Below are 20991 nucleotides of genomic sequence, written 5' to 3'. Positions count from 1 at the left end.
AGTGTACGTTTGTTGATAAACAGCTTACTTTATTTTGTATATGACCAATAAACATGTTTTAAAATGGAACTGTCTACGTGTTAGTCATTCATGAATCTTTAGTATTATTAGCATTTTTAAGCAAATATAGTGCATTTATTATATAAAAACAGTGCGTACAATGTCATCAATTATGTTGAATATTGTTGCATTATTCTGTTGCAATAACTGCATTGATTAGTGAAGACAGTTATGTACAGGGTTTAATGAGATCAAGCAAGCTTCCTAGGCAAAGCCTTTTGTAGTACTGAAAAAATACAGTATAATCAATTAAATTAAAGTTTATACAAAAAATAGTCCATATATGGAAATGCATAAATATATAAAAGCATTTATGACATGTGTAACTATTTGCTGTACAGCAAATGAAGCAAAAAAAGGAAGCAAAAAGTTTCATTTTTCACACTGTCTGTCTGTGTAAATGGGTCATGGTCGGGAATGGAATAATGAAGGAACAGCCCACACCTGGTCATGAAACTGCGCAACATTCAACTGTCCCATTACTTTTGAGCCTCTGTAAATGGATCACTGTACAAAAAATGTAAACTTTAGTATCTAAAATAGAGAACCTGTTAACCACCTTCATGTTACAACTTAGCCTTATACACTCAAAAAAATGAATGAGGTGGATTGTTCAGTGTATATTAATTATTTATTTTCATTTTACTTAAAATATATGTTTTTGTTAAGTTAACATATGTTTTTCTAATCAAGTCTACGTAATTGTGTCTATTATTCAACGTACATAATACTAATGTGTTACTTGATCGCATAACATTTAAGTTAAGTCAATGAGGATCGATATACCTTGTATATCCACAAGGTGGCAGTAATGCAAAAACAGTTGTAATGAAACCGCGCAGAACAAGAAGGTTTCACGGCTTGTGCCTGCTCATGCGCAAGACTTCAAATTTAACTGAAAAAGGCTGTTTTGGCGCCAAGCTGCTGTTTCTTTGAGAGGTAAGACCACTTTTTTCTTTGACTATGTTGTGTAGTATCTATATGTCCAGCATGGTTATATTTTGCGTTTGTCTTACAAGACATGTTATATCGTTTGCGTGTGCTTGTTTTACATTAGTTTTACTGGGTCCTGGACATGCTTATTTTGTGGACTGTGTAAGAAACATTTTTATTGTTTTTTGTTTTATTAAGGGATTAGCTACAGGGGTTCATGGGGTTATTCTTTCAAGGGGTTATTTTTCCATTTGCTTTCTTGGGATTCCTTTTCTGTAATCCGAGAGTCGGAAATATCGAATAGGATAGCAAGGATAGCATAAAGTGACATTTAAAATCCAAAAAGTCAAGGGCGAAAGCCACTGTGACACCATTGCTCTGCTCTATCAGTAATCTGTATTATGTAAAAATGGTCTGTAAATACAGCATGTTTCCTAGCGGAGTTATACATATCAATGTAGTTATAAATTACAGTTTTTGAAAGTACACACTTAATTTTTTTTAATAAAATTATTCAAGACATATGAGTGGACAGACAATGGAGGTCGACAGACCTGGTGATAATTGCTTCTATAGAAAGTTAGCACATGGCAGTGTCAATCTCTTGCTTTTCTTCTGAGTAGTATTTTATTTAGTTGTAATTCTTTATAAATCTCAGATCCTGCCTTTACCTGCTCCCTCCTATACTGATGTGGTGTATGTGGTATTGCTGAGCTTGTATGTGGTATGTGAACTGTTATACTTTTAAAAACAAAACTGTTTTATAAGTTAAGTTTTCTTTTGTGACCCATCCCATGCCCCTGTTATTTCTTCTCCACATCTGAACCATGGTAAAGGTTGCAGTTCAAGGGCCTGAGGCATGAAATTCTTTTCAGATCAGCTGTGATCAATATTTTTTGGAACTTGATAAATAACAATAAAAGCTGTAATGGCTCCATTAGCATTTTGTGTAAATGTTTGTGTTAAAATTATAGCTTTAATGAGGTCTTACTACATTAGTTTTAGTTTGTATATGTGTACATATAGTATGTATATTTACAGTACAGTATGTTGTGTTTGTTGACATATTTTCAGGTGGAAGCAGAATATGTGAGGATTACTACTGCTGCACATGTTCCAAGGCTTTTTACACAACTTGACCAATACACTGACCAGCTCATAAAAGTCTTCAAGAAAAAAGGAGGCGTTGCAGGGAAGAAAATTAGACAAACTTTGGCCCCAGCCACACAGGTGCGTTATTCTGTTGGTAGCAAAATATTATGGCTAATAAGATCATTTTCAAATTTAAACAGCTAGTGTATGGTAGCTGCACAGTGCACTTACATTTATATTAAGCAAGACAAAGTTTGGTACTCAAAACGTTGGAAAATTTAAATTACCTAAACATATGTAAAATCTGATCCCTTGATTTAGGTTAAACCAGAAGTGAATGTTTTTATGTTATGTTTTGAATGCAAAAAAGATGATGTATTAGTTTGTCTTTACCTCCATTATGGACATATATAATGTGGTGGAAACCCTGCCCAACAGGTTAACTATTCATGTCCATGTGATGATTAGTTGGTCTTGTGTACATGTCTATCTGTGCAGTGGATATGTCATTCATTTTGCGTATAATGTGAGTTTCTGTCATCCTAAAGTATATCTGTTTTCTCTTCCTGTATCTCTGCCACTCTCTACAGAAGGAAACCATTGAAAAGGGGAGGGAGTGTGTCCTCAGGGCACTACCTTTTTACCTGAATGAAGACCCAAGCATCCTCTTCAAAGAATAATTGGTTGGTAATTTTAGTTTAGTTTTTTATCTGTATTAAACCAAATTTTGAATAACTAATGTTGTTGCATGTTGTAATGTTGTTGTTGTTGTAATTTGCATGGAACCTGTTTAAATGTTTTGGGAAATCTTCTTGTATACCCAAACTATTTATATTTATCGTTGAATCTGTAGTCTGAAATAGTGGCGCACTGGGGTGCATGTTCCTAATATTGTGTTTACGTCATTAAAGGGTAGCTTTGGCCCTTTTTCTTTCTTTTTTTTTTAAAACTGGATGCCATTTTTCTATGTTTTTGTGTCTAAGCTACAGCTGTTCAGAGGGAGCTGGAACAAATTACCCTTGCTATCTTTACCATCGAAAGACCTGATGCCAGCACTCCTCCAGCCGATGTGGGTATAACCATCTAGTGTGTCCTGCATGACCTGGAAGACCTGGCCTCTGCATGTGCACTCTTAATGGGTGGGATATATGCACTGAATCTCAGTTAACCTCAAGACTGAAAGCTAAGAGACAATCAAAAGTATTGAGATTTAAAGGATTTAATTGAGAGATGATACTGCACCAGAAATGTTGAAGGGTGGTGTGTATATTAGCGTTCAAGGCATATTGTTATGAGGTGGAAATATGTTCATATTCAGTTTGTGTTACATTGTGTGCATTGTAAAGGTAATTGCAATACATACTAAAAATAAGGGTAAGTTAGGAGGTTGATCTGATATCCTCGTGTTGGTGTTGTTCCCAGATCATCATACTAAATGTTGTTCCAGGATCAACATTGCAAGTGACCAATCAGAATGTTGTGACGTCATACTTTTGCGACTTCGGGAAAAACCGGCGTAAAACAAAAAACTGTACTTAAGCTGCGTGAAACCGCCTCTGTCCGCCGATCAACTGACCCTAACCCTAACCGTAACCCTTTAATAAACAGTAAGCAGAATTGATATTGTCCTTGCAACATTGGAATTTCATAAATGCACGAATGGCTTGGAATAGAATAACGTCACAACAATGTGATTGGTCACTTGCAATGTTGAACCTGGAACAACATTTTCATGATGGTCTGGGAACAACACCAACACGAGGATATCAGATCATCCAAGTTGGGAATGCAGGATGAATGTATATTTTGTGGACTTTTAAAGACGAACAATTGTTTCCATGTTAAAATGTTTCCATCTGAAGTTTTTTGCCCAAACACTGGTAAAATAAATGTTGACAGTGGCGAGTGTTAAATGGTTACTGCTGTGCTGTTGCAAAAAAACTGAACGCTGACAAGCTGTTTTATTGTTAGACCATAATGTTGGCATGTTTTGTTAAAGTTTTATTTGGGATGGTGATGTAATTTTCTTTGATTGCTAATATCAGTGGACTATTTTTTTATTATTATTATTATTATTATTATTGTTGTTGTTGTTGTTACATTTTTTTTTTTTTTTAAATTGTGGCTGTTGAGGTGGACACTTCACTTTGCATTGTTAAAGGAAAGCACTTCATTGGCATTGTGTTACTGGACTGACCCTAAGCAATCATTGCAAATAGCAACTTTGCTATCCATTTTAGACACTAAAAGAAAAAACACTCACAGACCTTACTAGCATCACATGTGCATAACTCAAGTGTCATCTTATCAATGTGTTATGTGATCTTCAATGCGTTTTTTTTTCTTCTATTTCTGGTAGATACAGACATTTAATTTAAAGTCTTAATGTTGCATCTGTCTACATACTGTTAATTACTAACCCTAATGAGCTGTTGTGTTTTATTTTGGACTGGGTTTACACAAATGCTCACTGAATGTGTTGGCAATAAAATAAATTTAAAAAAATAAGTTGGATGTACTTAATTCATTTGTGTGGAACCTGTTGACAAAATAGATTTATGTAAAACTAATTAATAAAGCACAAGGTGGCTGAAAATATAGTATTTGAATTAATCTAACTTAAATTTAACATTTTACTGCCACAAATAAGAAATGTGTTGAAGTAACTAATCTAAACTATCTAACCTGAAAATATATCATCTATGTTCATACAACATAACTTGATTTAGTTAGTCTTAAATATGTCTTGTTAATCTTAAGTAGTTTTTTTAAATTAGATGAACTAAAGATTTTTGCTTTAAACTAACATAATTCAATTTCGTGGAACCTGTTGACAAAATAATTTTAATTAAAGTCAACGTTTCATTTTTTTGAGTGTAGGTGCTGTTGGCTTAAGTAAAGCCAGATAAGGAAAACATAAACTTGCTTTTTGGGACAGGGCCCTGGAAGAACAACAACAAGCAAATTTAGATTTTTAAATTCTTTGGATTCTAATTTTAATCGTAAAAATATTTAACCAGTAAATAAATAAATAAATGCGAGCGTTGTATTCCCTTAATTCTCTTCCGTCTGACACCAAAGTATCTCCATACTTTTCTGCATGTTTTTCTTTGGTCAGTCAGGCCTGTAGGGGGCAGTATCACGTTAGTCTGAGTTCAGTGAAAAGTAATTTCTTCTCATTTTTTTTTAAAGTATTAAATCCACTTCTTATACTTTGTCCGACGTAACGTTGTAGCGGTTTTCTTCCTTTCCCGTGAAATGCTTTTGTGTTGTAAAGGGGGTGTTTGTTGAACCCTGGTGTGAATCCACTCCGGGTTTTCGGCGCTCTGTAACCGTCACTGTCGTTCTTTACCCGGTTGTTGCCCCGGAGGAGAGGCGGTAAAAATGTAAACATTGATTCCCCGCAGTGGACCTGACCAGACTGTCTTTTGTGTTGCTTATAAGAGGACCAACAGTATAGCTGTAGCGTCTACCTTTGCTGAGTTTAACCCAGTGTCTTCTTTTTTTTTTTTTAAGTTTATGCGTCTACTTTTAAACGGTAACAAAAAGCAGCCAAAGCTAGCGTTATGTTAGCTAAGCTAGCTAGCAAACTAGCGTTAGCAAACAATAACTTGGTAGTAATTTTTTAGCCGTTAAACTGCCCAAAGTTACTCTCTACTGTGTTCCGATGAAGAGTAATGGAGGAATACGAAGAGTTTGTGCAGCATCTTCTTCCTCAGCTCAGGAGAAGAGAAGAGAAAGAGGAGGAAAGCCACAGGCCCTCATCTGCATCCTCTGTCATCCGCTTCTATGGACGATCCATCCTCCCTCCTCTGGTGCTGGATAAGTTTACGGCTGTCATCATGGTTGATCATTTTAGCAAAAGGCTGAACTTATTTTTTTATAGATAGATGCACTCTTAGTTTGAAGGAAAATGACGCATATTAATTCAGTCACTGAGACATGCTGCCTATCTCCCTTTAATGTAAATTATAGGCATCCATTAATAATAATGATAAAACAGAAGCAGACTTGTTTGAAATGAAACAGTATTAATTCCAGATAACTCATGTCTGTTTTGTGATGACACAGCTCTCAGAGAAACAGAGAGAGGAGATGCGTCGACTCAGAGACGAAGCTGCTGCCCACACAGTTCAGTTCAGAGATGATCCCCGGATGGCCTACATCCAGACGATTCTGCACAGCGTTCAGGTAATTTAAGCTTTGTTTTGTTTGTAACCTATGCTGTTGGCTCCTTGTGTGAGAGCAGCTTCAGTTGAGAATGACAGAGTCCGGGCACAAAATACGGAAGGAATATTGTAATCTTTAATTTTCTTTTATAGGGAGAGAGACGTCTAATGTATAATAGTACATCACCATCACAGTTTGCACATATGATTTGTGGACTCAAATGCAACAATACAGTTTAATATGACAGAAGTAAATCTATAGCGCTTTCAGGTGCTGTATGGCCAGCTGTGCCATTTAACGTGAGTAATTACATGAAATAATTAAAAAACAAATTCTGCTTGAATCTGGACTATCCACCTCCCAAGAGGGTGGTCACTTTATATAAATTTGTCCAATACAGATGGACTCAAATATTGCAATTAATCAAGTATTCTTTGGCTGATAGCCTGCGCCGATACAAATAAGGTTATGCATTTACCCAATGGACCATTGATGCAGTAAAACAGTTGCTTCAGCCATCATGAAATGTCACTATACTGGCTCACAGGGTGGGCAATTAATTGGAATTAATGTAAGTTTTGGCTTTGGCTCTTGGCAGTTGTGCAAAAACTATCATTTTTATATTCAAACACAAGACAAATCTCTTATTTGTTTTGTGTTTTAAATCAGTTGCACACCTTTCATTTAAATCTTTTTAAGCCCCTCCTTAAAAACCCAAATCACTCAAAGTTCAGCTTGAGTCAAGAACACAGAAAACATTTGAGAACCTTTTGGTAGCAAGGTCTGTCTGCTGCATTGCCCGTCTGTCACTGAGGGACTCCTACCTGGTTTGCTTTTAGTAGTGCATGACCGAGTTGAATATTAGGCTTTGCCTGTCCATCTCTCTTCCTGTTGATACTTTGCTGGTCTTCCAAGGAAGTCTGCTGCCACCTGGGCCGTTTTTAAGCTTCCATCTGCCAGTATGGACATTTTGCAGTGGAAGCTGTGGTATATATGTACATGGCCCTTGGCAGATGGACTTTATGGTCCAAAACACCCACTACTCTGGGCCTAGCTCTACCAGACAACACACTGTACTCCACGTTGTACACCCCGCTTTTTAATAATTTATTTATTTGTTTGTATGTTGAAATTATTTTTAAAGTTCCAGGGTAATCCCCTGTAAAAAGATGTATTGAAAGTTCATTATATGCATAAGTGTTGAAAATTAAAATTACCAACTAAAATAGCTGTAATTATGTTTTTTGGCATAATCAGCGTTTGGCATTGTTGTATTGAACAGGGAAAAGCACATTTTTTAAAATCTCATTGCATTATTTTTGTTTCTGCTCATGTTTTTCCAGCTGAGGAAGACACCAACACTCGAGGAGTTGCTTCAAGAGTCAGAAATTATCACACAATCTTCATATTTCCGTAAAACCACTGGTGGACTGGTGTGTCCGGATGATTTTTTTGCGGGAAGCAGTGATAATGTTTCGCTCCCAGCTGCAGCGAAAGGAAAAGTTGGTGTTTGTCTTCCTCCACTGACATCGACGACATATAGTGCCTTTTTCGCCTCTAACGTGACACCTCAGGAAAATTACCAGGAAGGATGCCTTACTGACCAAGTTAACAGCCAACAAGGATCACAGCCAAATTTTTTACATAGTGCAAGCTGCCAGTCGCTCTCCTCAGGTTATGTCACCAACGAGAATGTAGAAAACTGTACTGCTATCCCTGAAAGGATTAATGCAGAAAACGAGAGCAATGTCTCCGACTACTCAGAAGGATTTTATAACACAGTGGGCTTTTTTCTTCACAACACCTCAAATACAATCGCCAAGATGCCAGATATTATCAGCCACCCTCCCATAGATGGAGAGGAATTAGAGAGGAGTGGGCGGGAGTCATCTTTTTGTGATAACTTAACAGAGTTGAGAGAAATTTGTTGCACGTCATTTGAGGAGGATTCACTCTTGTGTAATCCTTTACCAACAGAAAAATCTAAAAATGGTCAACTGGACAGTGTGATGCGTGATGATAACGATCCCTTTAGTTCAGTGCATGACCCTGACAAAGATGCACATTTAGACAAAAATGAGGACTCAGTTGCTTTTTTGGAAAAAAGCAGCTTTTCAGATAATCCAACACACACACAAAGCACTCGTCACCGTCTTACAACAGAACTGTGTGTTCAGCGTAGTCCCAGAGAGACTGAACTAGAGGACAACCAGGTAGATGAAGCAGACTCAAAGCTGTCTGAGGAGCCTTATCGTCTGAGCCTCCAGGCCTTGCTGAAGAAATCTCAGGAGTATCGACGGCGCCAGCAGATGCTTAGGAACCAAGCCAAAAACACTAAAATCCAAGAGAGAACCCAAGAACAGCCAAGAGCAAAGGCAGAGGAGCAGAGCAGCTCTGATAAGGAGAATGATGAGATCCCTTACAAGGACACTGTGACTGCAGAGGGGAAGAAGACTAAAGACAAGAGAAGTACTTTTATCTCGTCAGTGGAAACTTCGTTAAAGAAATCCTATGAGAATGAGCGGATGATTGAAAGTGAACTCTCTGGGAAAAATATGACACATTTAACAGGAGATGGAGATAATAAGGAAATGACTAGTGTTGATGAAGAAACAATCATCATAAGTAATAGGCTGAACAGTTCACAGGAGGTCTTAATAAAGCCAAAACAATTCAGTGCCTTCATCCAGCAACAGCCATTAGAAACTTCCCTTGTTAAAGATCCTCCAGCTTTTTTTAAAGGAGCAGGGAAATATCGCACAGTCCCAGCCCCTAGCTTCTGCAGGAGCCCTGTTCACTACAAAAGAAAAAGTGGACAAAAGGTTGATGTGGAGGAGACCTCAAAGGGGAAACTTGAGGTTGGTACTGGTTTGAAAGACCATCACAATTCTGAAGAAGTTAATCCAGGTCATCAAAACAGTCCTATAGTGGGTCCTCCCGGAGTGAATCTCACAGTTGAAGGGGAAGTAACAAGCATTTTAACTGAGAGTTCACAGCACATGGATCAGTTGGAGTCAGACCTGTCCAGTCTTAAGGTTCTGATCACAGATCTTGAGTCAACGGTGAAAGAAAACTTGAAAGAAGACAGTCACAGCCAAGCTGAGAGCAGCCTGCAAAGTGAGTTAAGTTTTAAGGGTATGACAAATGAGCAAATAAAAAGTGATTATTGGGAGGACAAGCAGAGAGCTCATGGTGATAATAGCAGTGATGCAGAGTACAGGAAGTGGTCGAGCAGACAGTTATATAACAATTACAGAAACATGCATGGAGACTTAGTTCCGGAAGCGACTGTCAGTGACACAGATGATGTTCCCCTCACAGTTAAGGAGAACGGGGATGAGCTCTGTGATTTTAGCGAGCGCAAATTGATCAAAACCTTATCTGCAGAGAGAGAAAGTTGGAAAAAAGTGAGCAGAGAAGCACTAACCGGGAGTTCTGCACAGCCTGGAGATTGCGGAAAGCAGCAGCCACCTGGTAAATGCATCCTTTCTGTGGCTCAGCAGATGCGCATTCCCGATGTTTTCCGAAATGTTCCATCTGATCCTCCTTTTCGGAGTTACATCTCAGTGCCTTCAGATAACACTAAACACCTTGTTGAAAGAAGGAAAGAATTGGCCCTAGAAGGTCACAACTCCACCCACTCACCATCTCTAAATCAGTCATATGATGTGGACACACCGTCTGGCCTGTGGTTCACTGAAAGATCAGGGTCACAAGGTCATCCTGAGCAAGAAAAGCATCTGACCCCACAGAGTGGCAGTGACGGTCAGGGAGGGGTGTCCAAGGTCAAACGGAGACTGCTAATGCACACGATGGAGGAGACACTGGAAGGGAGTGCCAATACCAGTGGGGGAGTGGACTCTGTCAGACCCAACTCCAGCACACCCAGAGGTAAGACGAGAAGAGGAAGTGTTGTTTAAATAACCATGTTAGTTATTAGATATTTATTCTCAGTGACATCATACAGAGCCAAGAGTAGAACAAACTGCCTGAAACACAGTGTTTAGAACAGTTTGAGGCCTGACAGTTTATACATGCACCAAAAATAGCCGACGTCTTTGTGTTGTTTTGTCTTGAGTTGGAGACTCTTGATGTTTAATACAGGAGGGGATAGTGCATCACGTGGAAATGATGAGGTGTTGTGTAAAAAAAACTCTTTGATCGAGTGGTGACACCTTTCTTTCCATCGTGCCTCGGGTGCCTCAACACTATAAATGGTTAGGTGTGCTGGTAATGTTACAGCTCACCCAGACACTGACAGACACCTCGCCCATAATGATGTCTTTAGATTTTGGTTTAAGTGTAATATATGACAGAAAATAAAGGTAAAGAAAAAAGATAACAGCTCTTCTTTAATCTTTGTGCCACAAAAAGGGGAAAAGGAGAAAATATTTAGACTCAACCCCAGACTCTACATCATTAGAAAGCTAATTTTTCAAATCTTATAAAGTATAGTAACAGTTGTGCAAATGACCTGTAGGCAAATGTAGTGGGCCAACAGTGAATTTCATATGTGACCACATGTTGTGTTTCCTGTCTGTAGCTGCAGGGCAGTGGTGTGAAGGTCTCGGCAGTCAGAGGGATAAGCGAGAGCAGCTGAAAGAGATACACGCTGCTCAGGTCAGAGCGCTGCAAGAGGAGCACAGGAGACAGCAGGAGGAGCTACTACAGGTGAGACTTATTTTATTATTTATTGTATTGTACTATACATATTACTGCTATTTTGTTATTGGATTCATATATTTCCTTTAGATGATAGATCTGAAACATTTTTTTAAAAGTGTGGAAATAGACATATGTGAAGCAAAGAAAAAGAGTGGCAGAAGGTTTATTTGAGAGTCCAGCTATGTACAAATTACTCTGTATATTTCAGGTATTTTCTTCCCAAACTCGTTTGTTTAATACTTGCTGCACCTCTGATGGTTTGTTGCCAATTTGGATCAAAATCTCCTGACAAAGTTTTAACTAATGGTACAGTGTAAGCACACATAACCCAAAGACTTTAGACTGATGCTCTGTATGATGTCACTAAGAGTGGATATCCCTAATAGGGTAACCTCCTATTCAAACCTTTTGAGAATGAGGGGCAGCCAATCAGAAGAAAGTTGGCTTAAGTCATCTTGGTGGAGAGAGAGGATGCTCTGAGGGGCTACCCCATGGCCCAGTATAAAACAAATAAGGATTATTTTGAATTGTGACTCATACAAAAGTATTTTAGCAGAGTCCAAGAATAAATCTATAGAACTGACAATGAGAATAATCGGGCACTTTAATAACGATGATAATTATTTGCATATGTTTAGTTGGTAATACCAGCTCATCGTTATCGTCTTAGTGAGGAGTGTTTGATGTACAGAAAAAAAATATCAAATTAACCAATAGTGCTAAAAAAGTAATGTTTTTAGATCTCAGGAAGTGCTATGGTTAGAAAAAGTTTAGGGACCACTGCTGCAGCTAATGGATTTAATCAGAACAGCTTTAAAATATCATGCATACAGAGCTGACATCAAACATGTCGCCCAAGGTGTTTGCAGTTAAATAAAAAGAGTGTTTATACTTTATTTATTTTTTTATGGTAATTTCACTCTACATCTCACTGAGATTTATTTATTCACAAAAGATCTCAGAATATTAAGTGCTAGATGATATCGATGATAATTACTTACAGTAAGTCACACAATAACAAACCAAAAATGCTAATAAAAAATAAAGAATGATAACAAAGAATTGAATTAAATGGGAAAAAAATACAGGTGTAGGCTTATTACACCTGTCCTGTTTATTTATTAATTATTATTAATAATTTGTTCAATGTGAGTTGTAAGTTGGATAGCTTGATGTAAAATAGATTGAAATAGATTGAAGACTTGAAATGTTATCCAGAAACTGCTGTATGCGCAGAAATATTGCATTTTATATGCTGAAAAACATTTTTATACTTTTCTTTAGTCTGTTGCTAAAAATATTCACATGCACAAAGAAAGTTGAGAAGAAATACAGCATTTACTCATATCTGAGTGGCATCTATTAATATTTTAGCAGTTCTTTTAGCTTCTTTTTTTTTACACAGAGTATTCAATCATGAGTTTAAATAAATAGGCCACAGATTAGAAAAGGAATTTAGACAGTTTGCTTCTGTTAATAGATTTCTTCAACAATGATAGAGAAGCGGTATAGAGCACTGTCAGGGTCATTCTGTCATTGTTTTATTTGATGCAATCTAAAGCTGTTTGTCAAGTTACATCAAGAAAATGGAAAAAATAATCTGAAATTATATATTCCTGAGACCCCCGAACAAGTGATCATTTATTCTAAGTCTAAATATGGTAAAAACGCAGTCAGTGATATTACCTCCCTCCCATTGGTCTGCTTCTTGCATTAGATTGCATCACGTATTGCTGTACAGATCTAGCACTGCGTAATTCCAGTACAGCAACCATAATTCACTCCGCCAAGGTTTCCGACTTCACCCAAAGTCACCTATGAGAAATAAAAACTGAGCTCCAGTTTTAATCTTTTAAAGACGAGGAAAACAGGCGTTGTGAGTTTCTAGCCAATTTACTGAGCGGTAATACAATACTGACCCTAAATGTTTCTTTGAAACTAGAAGCAGGCATTTGAAAAAGACTTTGGCATTGTTCCACATGTGACCATGTGCACACAAACGCACACACACACACACACACTGTCACCCTACCTGTTAGAGTGAGCTTTTGGAGACCCAGGTCGTGGGCTGACTACAGACGTTTGCTCATTACAAGAGACCTTCAGACTCTCCCCAGTAAAAAAAAAAAAAAAGGGTTTCTACCATAAATGTTTCATTACATCCCTAAGAGGCGAGCTGGCACGGTCGCCTCTTTCTCTGTGTGTGTGTGTGTGTGTGTGTGTGTGTGTGTGTGTGTGTGTGTGTGTGTGTGTGTGTGTGTGTGTGTGTGTGTGTGTGTGTGTGTGTGTGTGTGTACATGCAAGACTTCAAGGACGCCTGCTGTTCTCTGGCAACCGGTTCCTGTTTCTTCAGCTTGTGTCTGTGTTTGTTCTTGGCCCGTGTCCTTGCCCTGTTAATCACAGGCTCTGTTTAATTTATGTATCCTTAACAACAATATAATTAACATAAGCTGTTTCATAAAAAGACTTCTTTTTGACTCCCCTCCGTCCTTCCATCATCTGCGCTGTGATGAGAGCGAGCTGTCTGCTGGACTCTCTGGTAGTGGGTGGAGGGGATCGAGGGAATTGACACAGAAAAGGAAAGGATAATTTGTTTAATTCATGAGCGTCTGTGGTTAAGTGCCAGATCGTCCCGCTGAGTGCCACCGCTAATGGTCCCTTTGCCTTCTCCTCCCTCCTTTTTTTTTTTTTTACCTCCTCTCTCCTCTGATCCCACTTTTTGTTTTGTTTTATACCTCCACCAACATTGTTTTTACTCTCTGGCTGTATTAATTTCCTCCATCTCTCTCGTCTCATCATCCTGGTCATCCCTCTGCTCTGCTGCTCATCTCATCCCTCTTACCTCTGTGCCCCATCTCTCCCCCTTCTGTCTCTTCGTCTCTACCCTCAATTAATTTCTTTCTCCTGCCTCATTTGCTGTCCTTTCCAATTCAATATTTTCCAACCTTGCCTGCTCCCAAATGTGCACTCACATACACATGAACTTTTCCTCTTATTCCGTATGTGTCTCTCTGTCTCTCAGGCGCTGGCAGTCCGTTATCGTCTCCTTCAGAGCGTGTCCTTCCCCTGCTCCATGTCAGGCTCATGTCTTGGGGACACGTTGACCTTTTCTACCCTCTCTCAGGTATTACCATAATATTTGTCCACTCATGTGGGTGATGCAGAAAGCTTGCCCTGCTCACCCTTTTATCTGAAGGATTTTTAGTCATCACCAGTTGGCTGACACGCTCATGTAAAACACACTCCACCCCCCACATGTCTTAATCCTCATCAGCATCCCTTTTTATCTGTTATTGTGCTTTTATACGTCTCCCCGCACAGCAGTTCAGCTTCAGTAGAAGTACATTTGTTCAACAAACATGTCTTTTTAATGCAACCGCTCTTGAATCAACAAGTGAGTGATGGCACATCAGCTGCTTATTATTCTGCTTATTATTCTCTATTATAATGATGAGCCACGAGTCCACTTGCATTGATGCACTAAACAGATGCCAACCAAAAGACCTTGAGAAGCTGCGTGGGAAATTAATTGGTTGTCACTGATGGAATTAGCATTCTCCTCTCTCCTCCCCTCTGGTTCTCATTATTCACCCCTCTCTCATCACTCGTTTTCCCTTCTTTCTCCTCTTCCTCAGCCTTCCAGCTCGCAGCACTACCGCCCCCTGCTGGCAGCGGCTGTGAAGGGTTTTCTAACTCGCAGGTTGCTGAGGACGGAGAGAGTGACACAGCTGGTGCGCACCGTCAGGGTGAGTGGAGACAGCAGCGACACGTCTGTTTCTTGCAGCACATGCTCTTATTGTCATTAAATGAGCTCTGCTTGTGTGCAGATGTGTACAGCTGTGCCTAATTTAATTTATTAGGATACCCTTTAGCTACAGCCATGCAGCTGCGATCCTTCCTGGAGTCCTTGACAGTGCAGCATACAGTCTAAAACAGAGACTTCCTCAATCAGGGGTCGCGTTAAACAAATATTTTCCATCACTTATGAGGTTTTTGCGTTCGTTTGTTTTTTAATAGTGACAGATGAATCTGATCATCTGGGCAGGCTAAAACACTGGTAGTGGGTTAAGCATAAGATTAACCAACACACATGAACACAGTGTTGCTGGCAACATCTTGTCTTTTATACCATAACAAAACGCAACCACCAGAAGTCCAGTCACAGCCACTGGATGCCTTTGAAAAGTGTGAATGTTGCAGTGAAGTCTTCAATGTCTTACATTTGTTTGTAAAAACAACCCTCAAATGGACTGAGGGATTATTATACCATCCATGTTTGATATTTGAATAGAAGAAAAAAAAATTGGGGGTATCTTCAGCAGCTGAAGCAACTGTGTTCTTAATTTTGGTGAAATTTAAATTTTTACTAAATAACATGTAAACCAGCAGGTGCTGGCAGCGTTTTTTGTTTTTGTTTTTTGTACTTTAATTTAATCGTAAATCCATGAATATTTTAAATATCTATTTGACAGATTTCACCATTCAGTTTGTCTCTGTGTAAACATAATATTCATGATAAATATAACTAAATAATAGCGCAATCTTTGCTGTGTGTGTGCTTTTGCTCATTTAGGACACACAGCAGTTCCTGCAGGCCCTCCGGCAGCAGAGCACTCAGCTCTGCAACAAACAGGACCTCTTACTGGAGGAGAGAGTCACACTGCAGGTATAAATGTTGTAAACACATCTGTTAACCTCTCTGCTCTCCTGCACACCGTCAACTCAACAATTACTCGCTCCATTAGCAGTTACCACAACAGTTACTGTGACTGCACGCATTCATTGAAGCCATCGTCTGCTCTGTAATTGTTTGCTCCTCCAGCTGCGCGCTGCACTTTATGAGGTCTACGACATATTCTTCAACCTGTCAGCCAGAGAGCGAATGCAGCTGATCAGCTGGGACAGAGAGCTTGCCAAGGAGAGAGAGCTCAGACAACAGGTAACCTTTTCAGGAGATCATAGGCTGTGTTTACACATGTGGTCAGTAGTCAGGTTTTCTTCTGGTTCTCCAGTCAAGTGACTGTAAAGTGACCCTGGAGTATTTTAATGGCAGTCTTAATAAGAAAATTCACATTCTCTAAGTACTGTGGAAAAGTGCTTCAGTGCTTCCTTTATTACCACCTGTATTACTTCCTTTTGCAGAGGCTACACAGAATCTTTTGTAAGAGGAAAAGAGATAATGCACTCCCACAATTCACAGAAACACCAAAGAAACAGTCAGCATGACTGAGAAGTGATGCAGGTCATTTAAATGTTAATGAACAGTATGTTTTCCATTTTGTGGCATAACCTTTATTATGGTTGAACCTCTAAACTAAAAGGTGAACTCTGAATATACTACATTGCAATAGTAAAACTGAATGATATGATGTTGTTACATTGTTTGACAGACTTCGTGTGTGTGTGTGTGTGTGTGTGTGTGTGTGTGTGTGTGTGTGTGTGTGTGTGTGTGTGTGTGTGTGTGTGTGTGTGTGTATTTATATATGTGCACAAAATCATGAATTCATTTTAGTGCAGTCAGAGAAAGCTTTTAACAAAATGAACACTGGATCATCTCTCCAGCAGGAAGAGAAAATATGAGTGGATGGGATGAGCAGCTAATCATATTTCACTTTATGTTCTCTATTCCTTTGACTTAACCAAAGTGTCCTTCATAACAGGTGATTAACCTTATGTTTAACTCCTGACATGCACAGGATATGCATATAGTTAGCTGTAACTTGTTACAATACAATACTACCCATGTTCCGGTGTACCACACCTGAAGACTCATTAATTCATAAGACTGTGTGTTCATGTGACAGCAAGTCAAAAGGTTAAAGTAAGAAAGACTCATACTGTTTTGTTTTTGTTTTTTCCTCACTTTCACTATAAAATTAGGGCTCATGAGGATGTAAGAGTACACCAGCTGGGTCAAAAGACACATCACACAAATGCAGTTGTGGTTAGAAGTTTGTATACACTCACTGTCGGCATGAATGTCACAGAAATTTTGGTCTTTGTTTATTTTTAACTTCATTTTTCAGGGTGGAGTGGTACATCGTACAGCATATACATCACACATCTTTAATGACTTTTAAAAAGTCCAAAGATTTAATTTATTTTGGGTTTTCTGCAACCCACACAGAGTCAAGTATACATACAAGCTCAAATATATCCATGCACCCCCACTAATAGTTGGTTAAATTTCTTGCAGCAAGTTCGACCTTGGCCAGATCCTTTTTGTAGCCATTAACGAGCTTCTGGCACAGTTCTGGCTGGATATTTGGCCACTCTAGACCCAACTGTATGGAGCCCCAGAGCATGATGATGCCACCACCATGCTTGACAGCTGGGCTAGTGTTCTTACATTTGAAAGTCTCCCCTTTTTCCTCCAAACATACCTCTTGTCATGTTGGGCACAGGACTGAACCTCTGCCTCATCTAACCAGGAAACTGTTCCCCAGAAGGCAGTCGGCTTGTCCATGTGGTTAGCTGCATATTTCAGTGAAGCTGGAGGTGTCAGTTTTGGGTCAAAGACTTCTTTCTCTGCACCCTTTCAGTCCATTTTGAGTTTCAACTCATTTCACGGTGGATACTGATGCTGATGTTCCAGCAGTTTCCAGTTCATGGCAGTTTTGAGCCTTGGTGGTCCCTGTGTTGTTCCTGAACATCCAAACCAATTTCCTCTCATCTGAGCGTGACAGTTTGGGTCTTCTTTCAGACCCTGGCAAAGTGGTGACTAGGGCAGGGCAATATGGCCAAAAATATTTATCACAATATATATTTGAAAATGTGCGATAACGATATAACTGACACAAGACAAAATACTTTACAACTCCACAACTTTATTAGTGCAAAAAAAACCCATCAATGTATTTTCACTTAAACAAGCAGCTGTTTTTTATGTGCATTAAAGCTATATAAAAATTTAACAGTGCAAATGCAAATTCCTTGCTGACAGTTTAACCAAAAGGCATTTCCAATGGAAATTGGCCAACATATCCTCAGCATAACCATGTATAATATCCACAAAACTTAAAAAGAGGTTATACACACACAATACGGTAATATTATGTTGAAGCACAGTACGTATTACTCCGCGAGGCTCCCGACTACGGTAGCCGTAATGCTCTGACATCAAGCAGTGCGGCTTTGTAGCTTCCGAAAGTCGTACTAAAACATTTTTTGACAAATTTCTGAGCACCGTGTACCACATAAAATCAGTTCGAAGTCAGTAAGCACAACCAGAATTCATACATAAGGCACACAGGATTATAAGGGGCACTGTCAATTTTTCAGAAAATCAAAGGATTGATTTTAAGTGTGCCGTATTTTCCGAAAAACACGGTAATAACGACGGCCCGCTAGCATGCTCTACCAAAAAATGTGCTCTGGTGTGTATCTGACAGAAGAAAGCCAAACCAGTTCCACACCACTGAAGTTGCATTTTTACAAACCAATTCTGGTTCATCCGTTTCATTCAACGATCTGCTTTCGCCCTTCTCATTCTCTGTCGCCGCTATGCTTTTTCCGCCATGTGCGTATGGGGGGGGGGGGGGGGAAGGCACTGTGCATGCGTATTTTACCCATATTATATCATGATATTTCATTTTCTTATCGTTGCCCAACATTATAACTGTATTACCATGAATGTTATGATATGGCCCAGCCCTAGTGGTGACACATAAAAATAATGTGAACTTTGATACAGTTGTTTGAACTGGTGATGTTGGAATCTCTTTAGAAATGACTCCAAGAGACCTTCCTAACTCTGGTAAATCCACAATTCTCCTTCTTAGATCTTCACTGAGTTCCTTGGACTTTCACATTGTTCTAATTATTGATCAATCCGTTGAGTGCCATCAAACAAGTTCTTCTAATGCTGGCAAAGAGAAACTATCAGCTCTAGTTTGTGATCTGAGTTTCTAGGCTGAGAAGCAGAAATTCTAATATTCCATCAACAGTGTATAAATTTGCTTTTGATACTGGTGGCATACATGCCAACCCTCCCGATTTTTCTGGGAGAATCCCGAATTTCAGTGCCCCTCCCAAAAATCTCCCGGAGCCACCATTCTCCCGATTTTCCACCCGGACAACAAAATTGAAAAACCCCAGATTGGGCCGGTCAATTCCAGTTTCCAACAATGGCTTCTACTACTGCAGCTACTTAGTTTTAATATTACTCTTATTACTCATTCTGGGTCGCAAAATAAACTTTTCGAAAATTTACGCCAGCGTCCGGTTATATTTTAGATAACAAGGAGCAGACAGCAGAGTTTCACTCCACCGAGAGAGCTCGTGACGTAATTCTGAAGGCTAGACTGTCCAATTTCACAGTCGCTCATTTCCGGTCTAGCCGGCTTTCTGTAGTGCGCGAAGGCCGGGTCCTCAGGTGGACGCAGCCTCTGAATTTGGACAGCCCCGCTGTTTCCGGCTGGACAGTATTAACAGTGACATTTAACTTATTTTATCCAATAAATAAACATTGTAAAATTCTAATTTTCTGTATATATATGTATATGTATACCACTCCCCCACCCAACATCCCTTTTGAATGTCTCCCTAATTCTGAGGTCTCAAGGTTGGCAAGTATGACTGGTGGCTGCTGCAGAGACTATGTTCTAAATATTGTGCATTTTTACGTGTGTGTGTGTGCGTGTGCGTGCGTGCGTGCGTGCGTGCGTGCGTGCGCGCTTGTGTGTTTAGGGTTCACAGACTGGCCGCCCCAGAGGAAAGAGCTTTCTGTCAGCTGCAACACAGAAGTCGCTGGAGAGGAAAAGAGGAATGATGTGAGTTTTTCCTGCATCGTTGCTGTTTTTCTGTTTTCTTCACAAACCAAACCCAGTCATTACAAGTAACATAAGAACCACTGGAGTGGCTTTTTATTGCAAGGTAAAAATGCAGCAGTTCCTTTAATTTTGTGATGAATTGAAAATCCTGCACCACAGAAAGAAAAAACTTTCTTCTTCATTTCTTTGTCAGCTCTAAAACTTGTCTTTGTTTCAGGATCCAAAGAAAGGCTGCAGGAAGGCACCGCGGGGTTATGACGAGGACAGCACAAAAGTCTGGATTCTCTGCTGAGCCCCTGCCAGAAACCAAACGAGGACATTTCAGAGCAAATCCTCAGAGGGTCCCCAAGAGCGCTTCCTCCTCTAGACCCCAATGACACCTTCCTAATTGGCCCCAGTGAGAACTCCTAACGAGCCCTCTAGTGATTACATGAATAGAGTATTACTAATCATTTGAGAGTTTCCAAATCCAAAAACCAAATTTGATTCAAATGGATGACTAATGCATATCATTGTATTTCATCTCGGGGGCTTTGAGAACATTTTTGACACCATGGTGTCTACAGAGGAGCGGCTATGTCACGTCTGCTTCCGGCATTTTTTTATTTATTTATTTATTTAATTTTTTTTGCCATCTTCAGATTATTCATGTTGAAGATATTTGTGCGAAAATGTTGAGTTGACAGAAAAAATCGTTTGGCAGCAACTTTAAAGGGTTGTTCACAGCACCTGAAAGATTTATAGACTCACAGCAGACGTTCTGACAGCTACAGTGAACAGTATTGATCATCTCTCTGTTCCTTTGGGTACTAGAGGAAGACAGCAGTTCATAAATTTGGGGTCAAATATTAGATTTGTGTTGGGAACAAATACTCTTTAGTAGGTTGTGCATTGTAGTCTTCAGATAGGCAATCGCTTTGTTTAAAGGTGACCAATTGTGCTTATTTCCAGCCTAATATTTTTATTCATGAACTCCACTAGAGTGGCTTTGCATGATTCACAGGTAGCAGATATCCTTATTTGTCTTTTGCTGAGGCTTGGTGCAGCTCCTCAGTCCATCCATTGTCTGAAATAAGATACTTTAGCTCCTCTTTTGTTAACTTTGTGACCACTTTGACTGAAATTTCAGGACCACAGATCCTGAAACATATTCTTAAAGTGTGACTGCTGTCACATGCCTTAAAGTTGGCGATCTAATAGATACACAGCTTAAAGTGTGACTGCTGTCACATGCCTTAAAGTTGGCGATCTAATAGATACACAGCAGCTTGTTTCACGTTTGCTGACATTGGCAGCTCTT

At 39.3% G+C, this 20991-nt stretch overlaps 1 protein-coding gene and 1 long non-coding RNA gene across 3 annotated transcripts; both read left to right on the top strand.

The window, feature by feature from the left end:
* The first annotated feature begins 909 nt into the window (after positions 1 to 909).
* LOC146668581 (uncharacterized) lies at positions 910 to 4350 on the top strand. Of its 2 annotated transcripts, none has more exons than XR_014912165.1 (5): positions 910 to 999; positions 1652 to 1717; positions 2068 to 2223; positions 2676 to 2768; positions 3069 to 4349. It is a non-coding gene; the product is annotated as an uncharacterized LOC146668581 (long non-coding RNA). The 2 variants fall into 2 exon arrangements; XR_014912166.1 differs by lacking the exon at positions 910 to 999 and adding an exon at positions 1013 to 1155 and having other exon boundaries at positions 3069 to 4350.
* An 846-nt stretch (positions 4351 to 5196) lies between these two features.
* cp110 (centriolar coiled-coil protein 110) lies at positions 5197 to 20894 on the top strand. Its single transcript, XM_085410517.1, has 10 exons — positions 5197 to 5900; positions 6157 to 6276; positions 7599 to 10146; positions 10799 to 10926; positions 13943 to 14044; positions 14556 to 14666; positions 15494 to 15586; positions 15743 to 15859; positions 19609 to 19691; positions 19909 to 20894. Exons 1-10 carry the CDS (start codon positions 5763 to 5765, stop codon positions 20066 to 20068), a joined length of 3600 nt encoding a protein of 1199 aa, XP_085266643.1. The 5' UTR covers positions 5197 to 5762; the 3' UTR covers positions 20069 to 20894.
* The last annotated feature ends 97 nt before the right edge of the window (positions 20895 to 20991 follow it).

Source organism: Rhamphochromis longiceps, linkage group LG6, assembly GCF_057381845.1.
Source record: "Rhamphochromis longiceps isolate RC_006_pf linkage group LG6, R_longiceps_female_GT1.1, whole genome shotgun sequence".
NCBI lineage: Eukaryota > Metazoa > Chordata > Actinopteri > Cichliformes > Cichlidae > Rhamphochromis > Rhamphochromis longiceps.
Note: the sequence above shows the minus strand (reverse complement) of the source record. Positions and strands in the feature narration are given on the sequence as shown.

Excerpts from the sequence above, each read along its gene's own strand:
- cp110 (XM_085410517.1), top strand. The coding sequence starts at position 5,763 with ATGGAGGAATACGAAGAGTTTGTGCAGCATCTTCTTCCTCAGCTCAGG. Across the intron at positions 10,927-13,942 it reads AGCAGGAGGAGCTACTACAG|GCGCTGGCAGTCCGTTATCG; the intron begins GTGAGACTTATT and ends TCTGTCTCTCAG. Across the intron at positions 14,667-15,493 it reads AGCTGGTGCGCACCGTCAGG|GACACACAGCAGTTCCTGCA; the intron begins GTGAGTGGAGAC and ends TTGCTCATTTAG.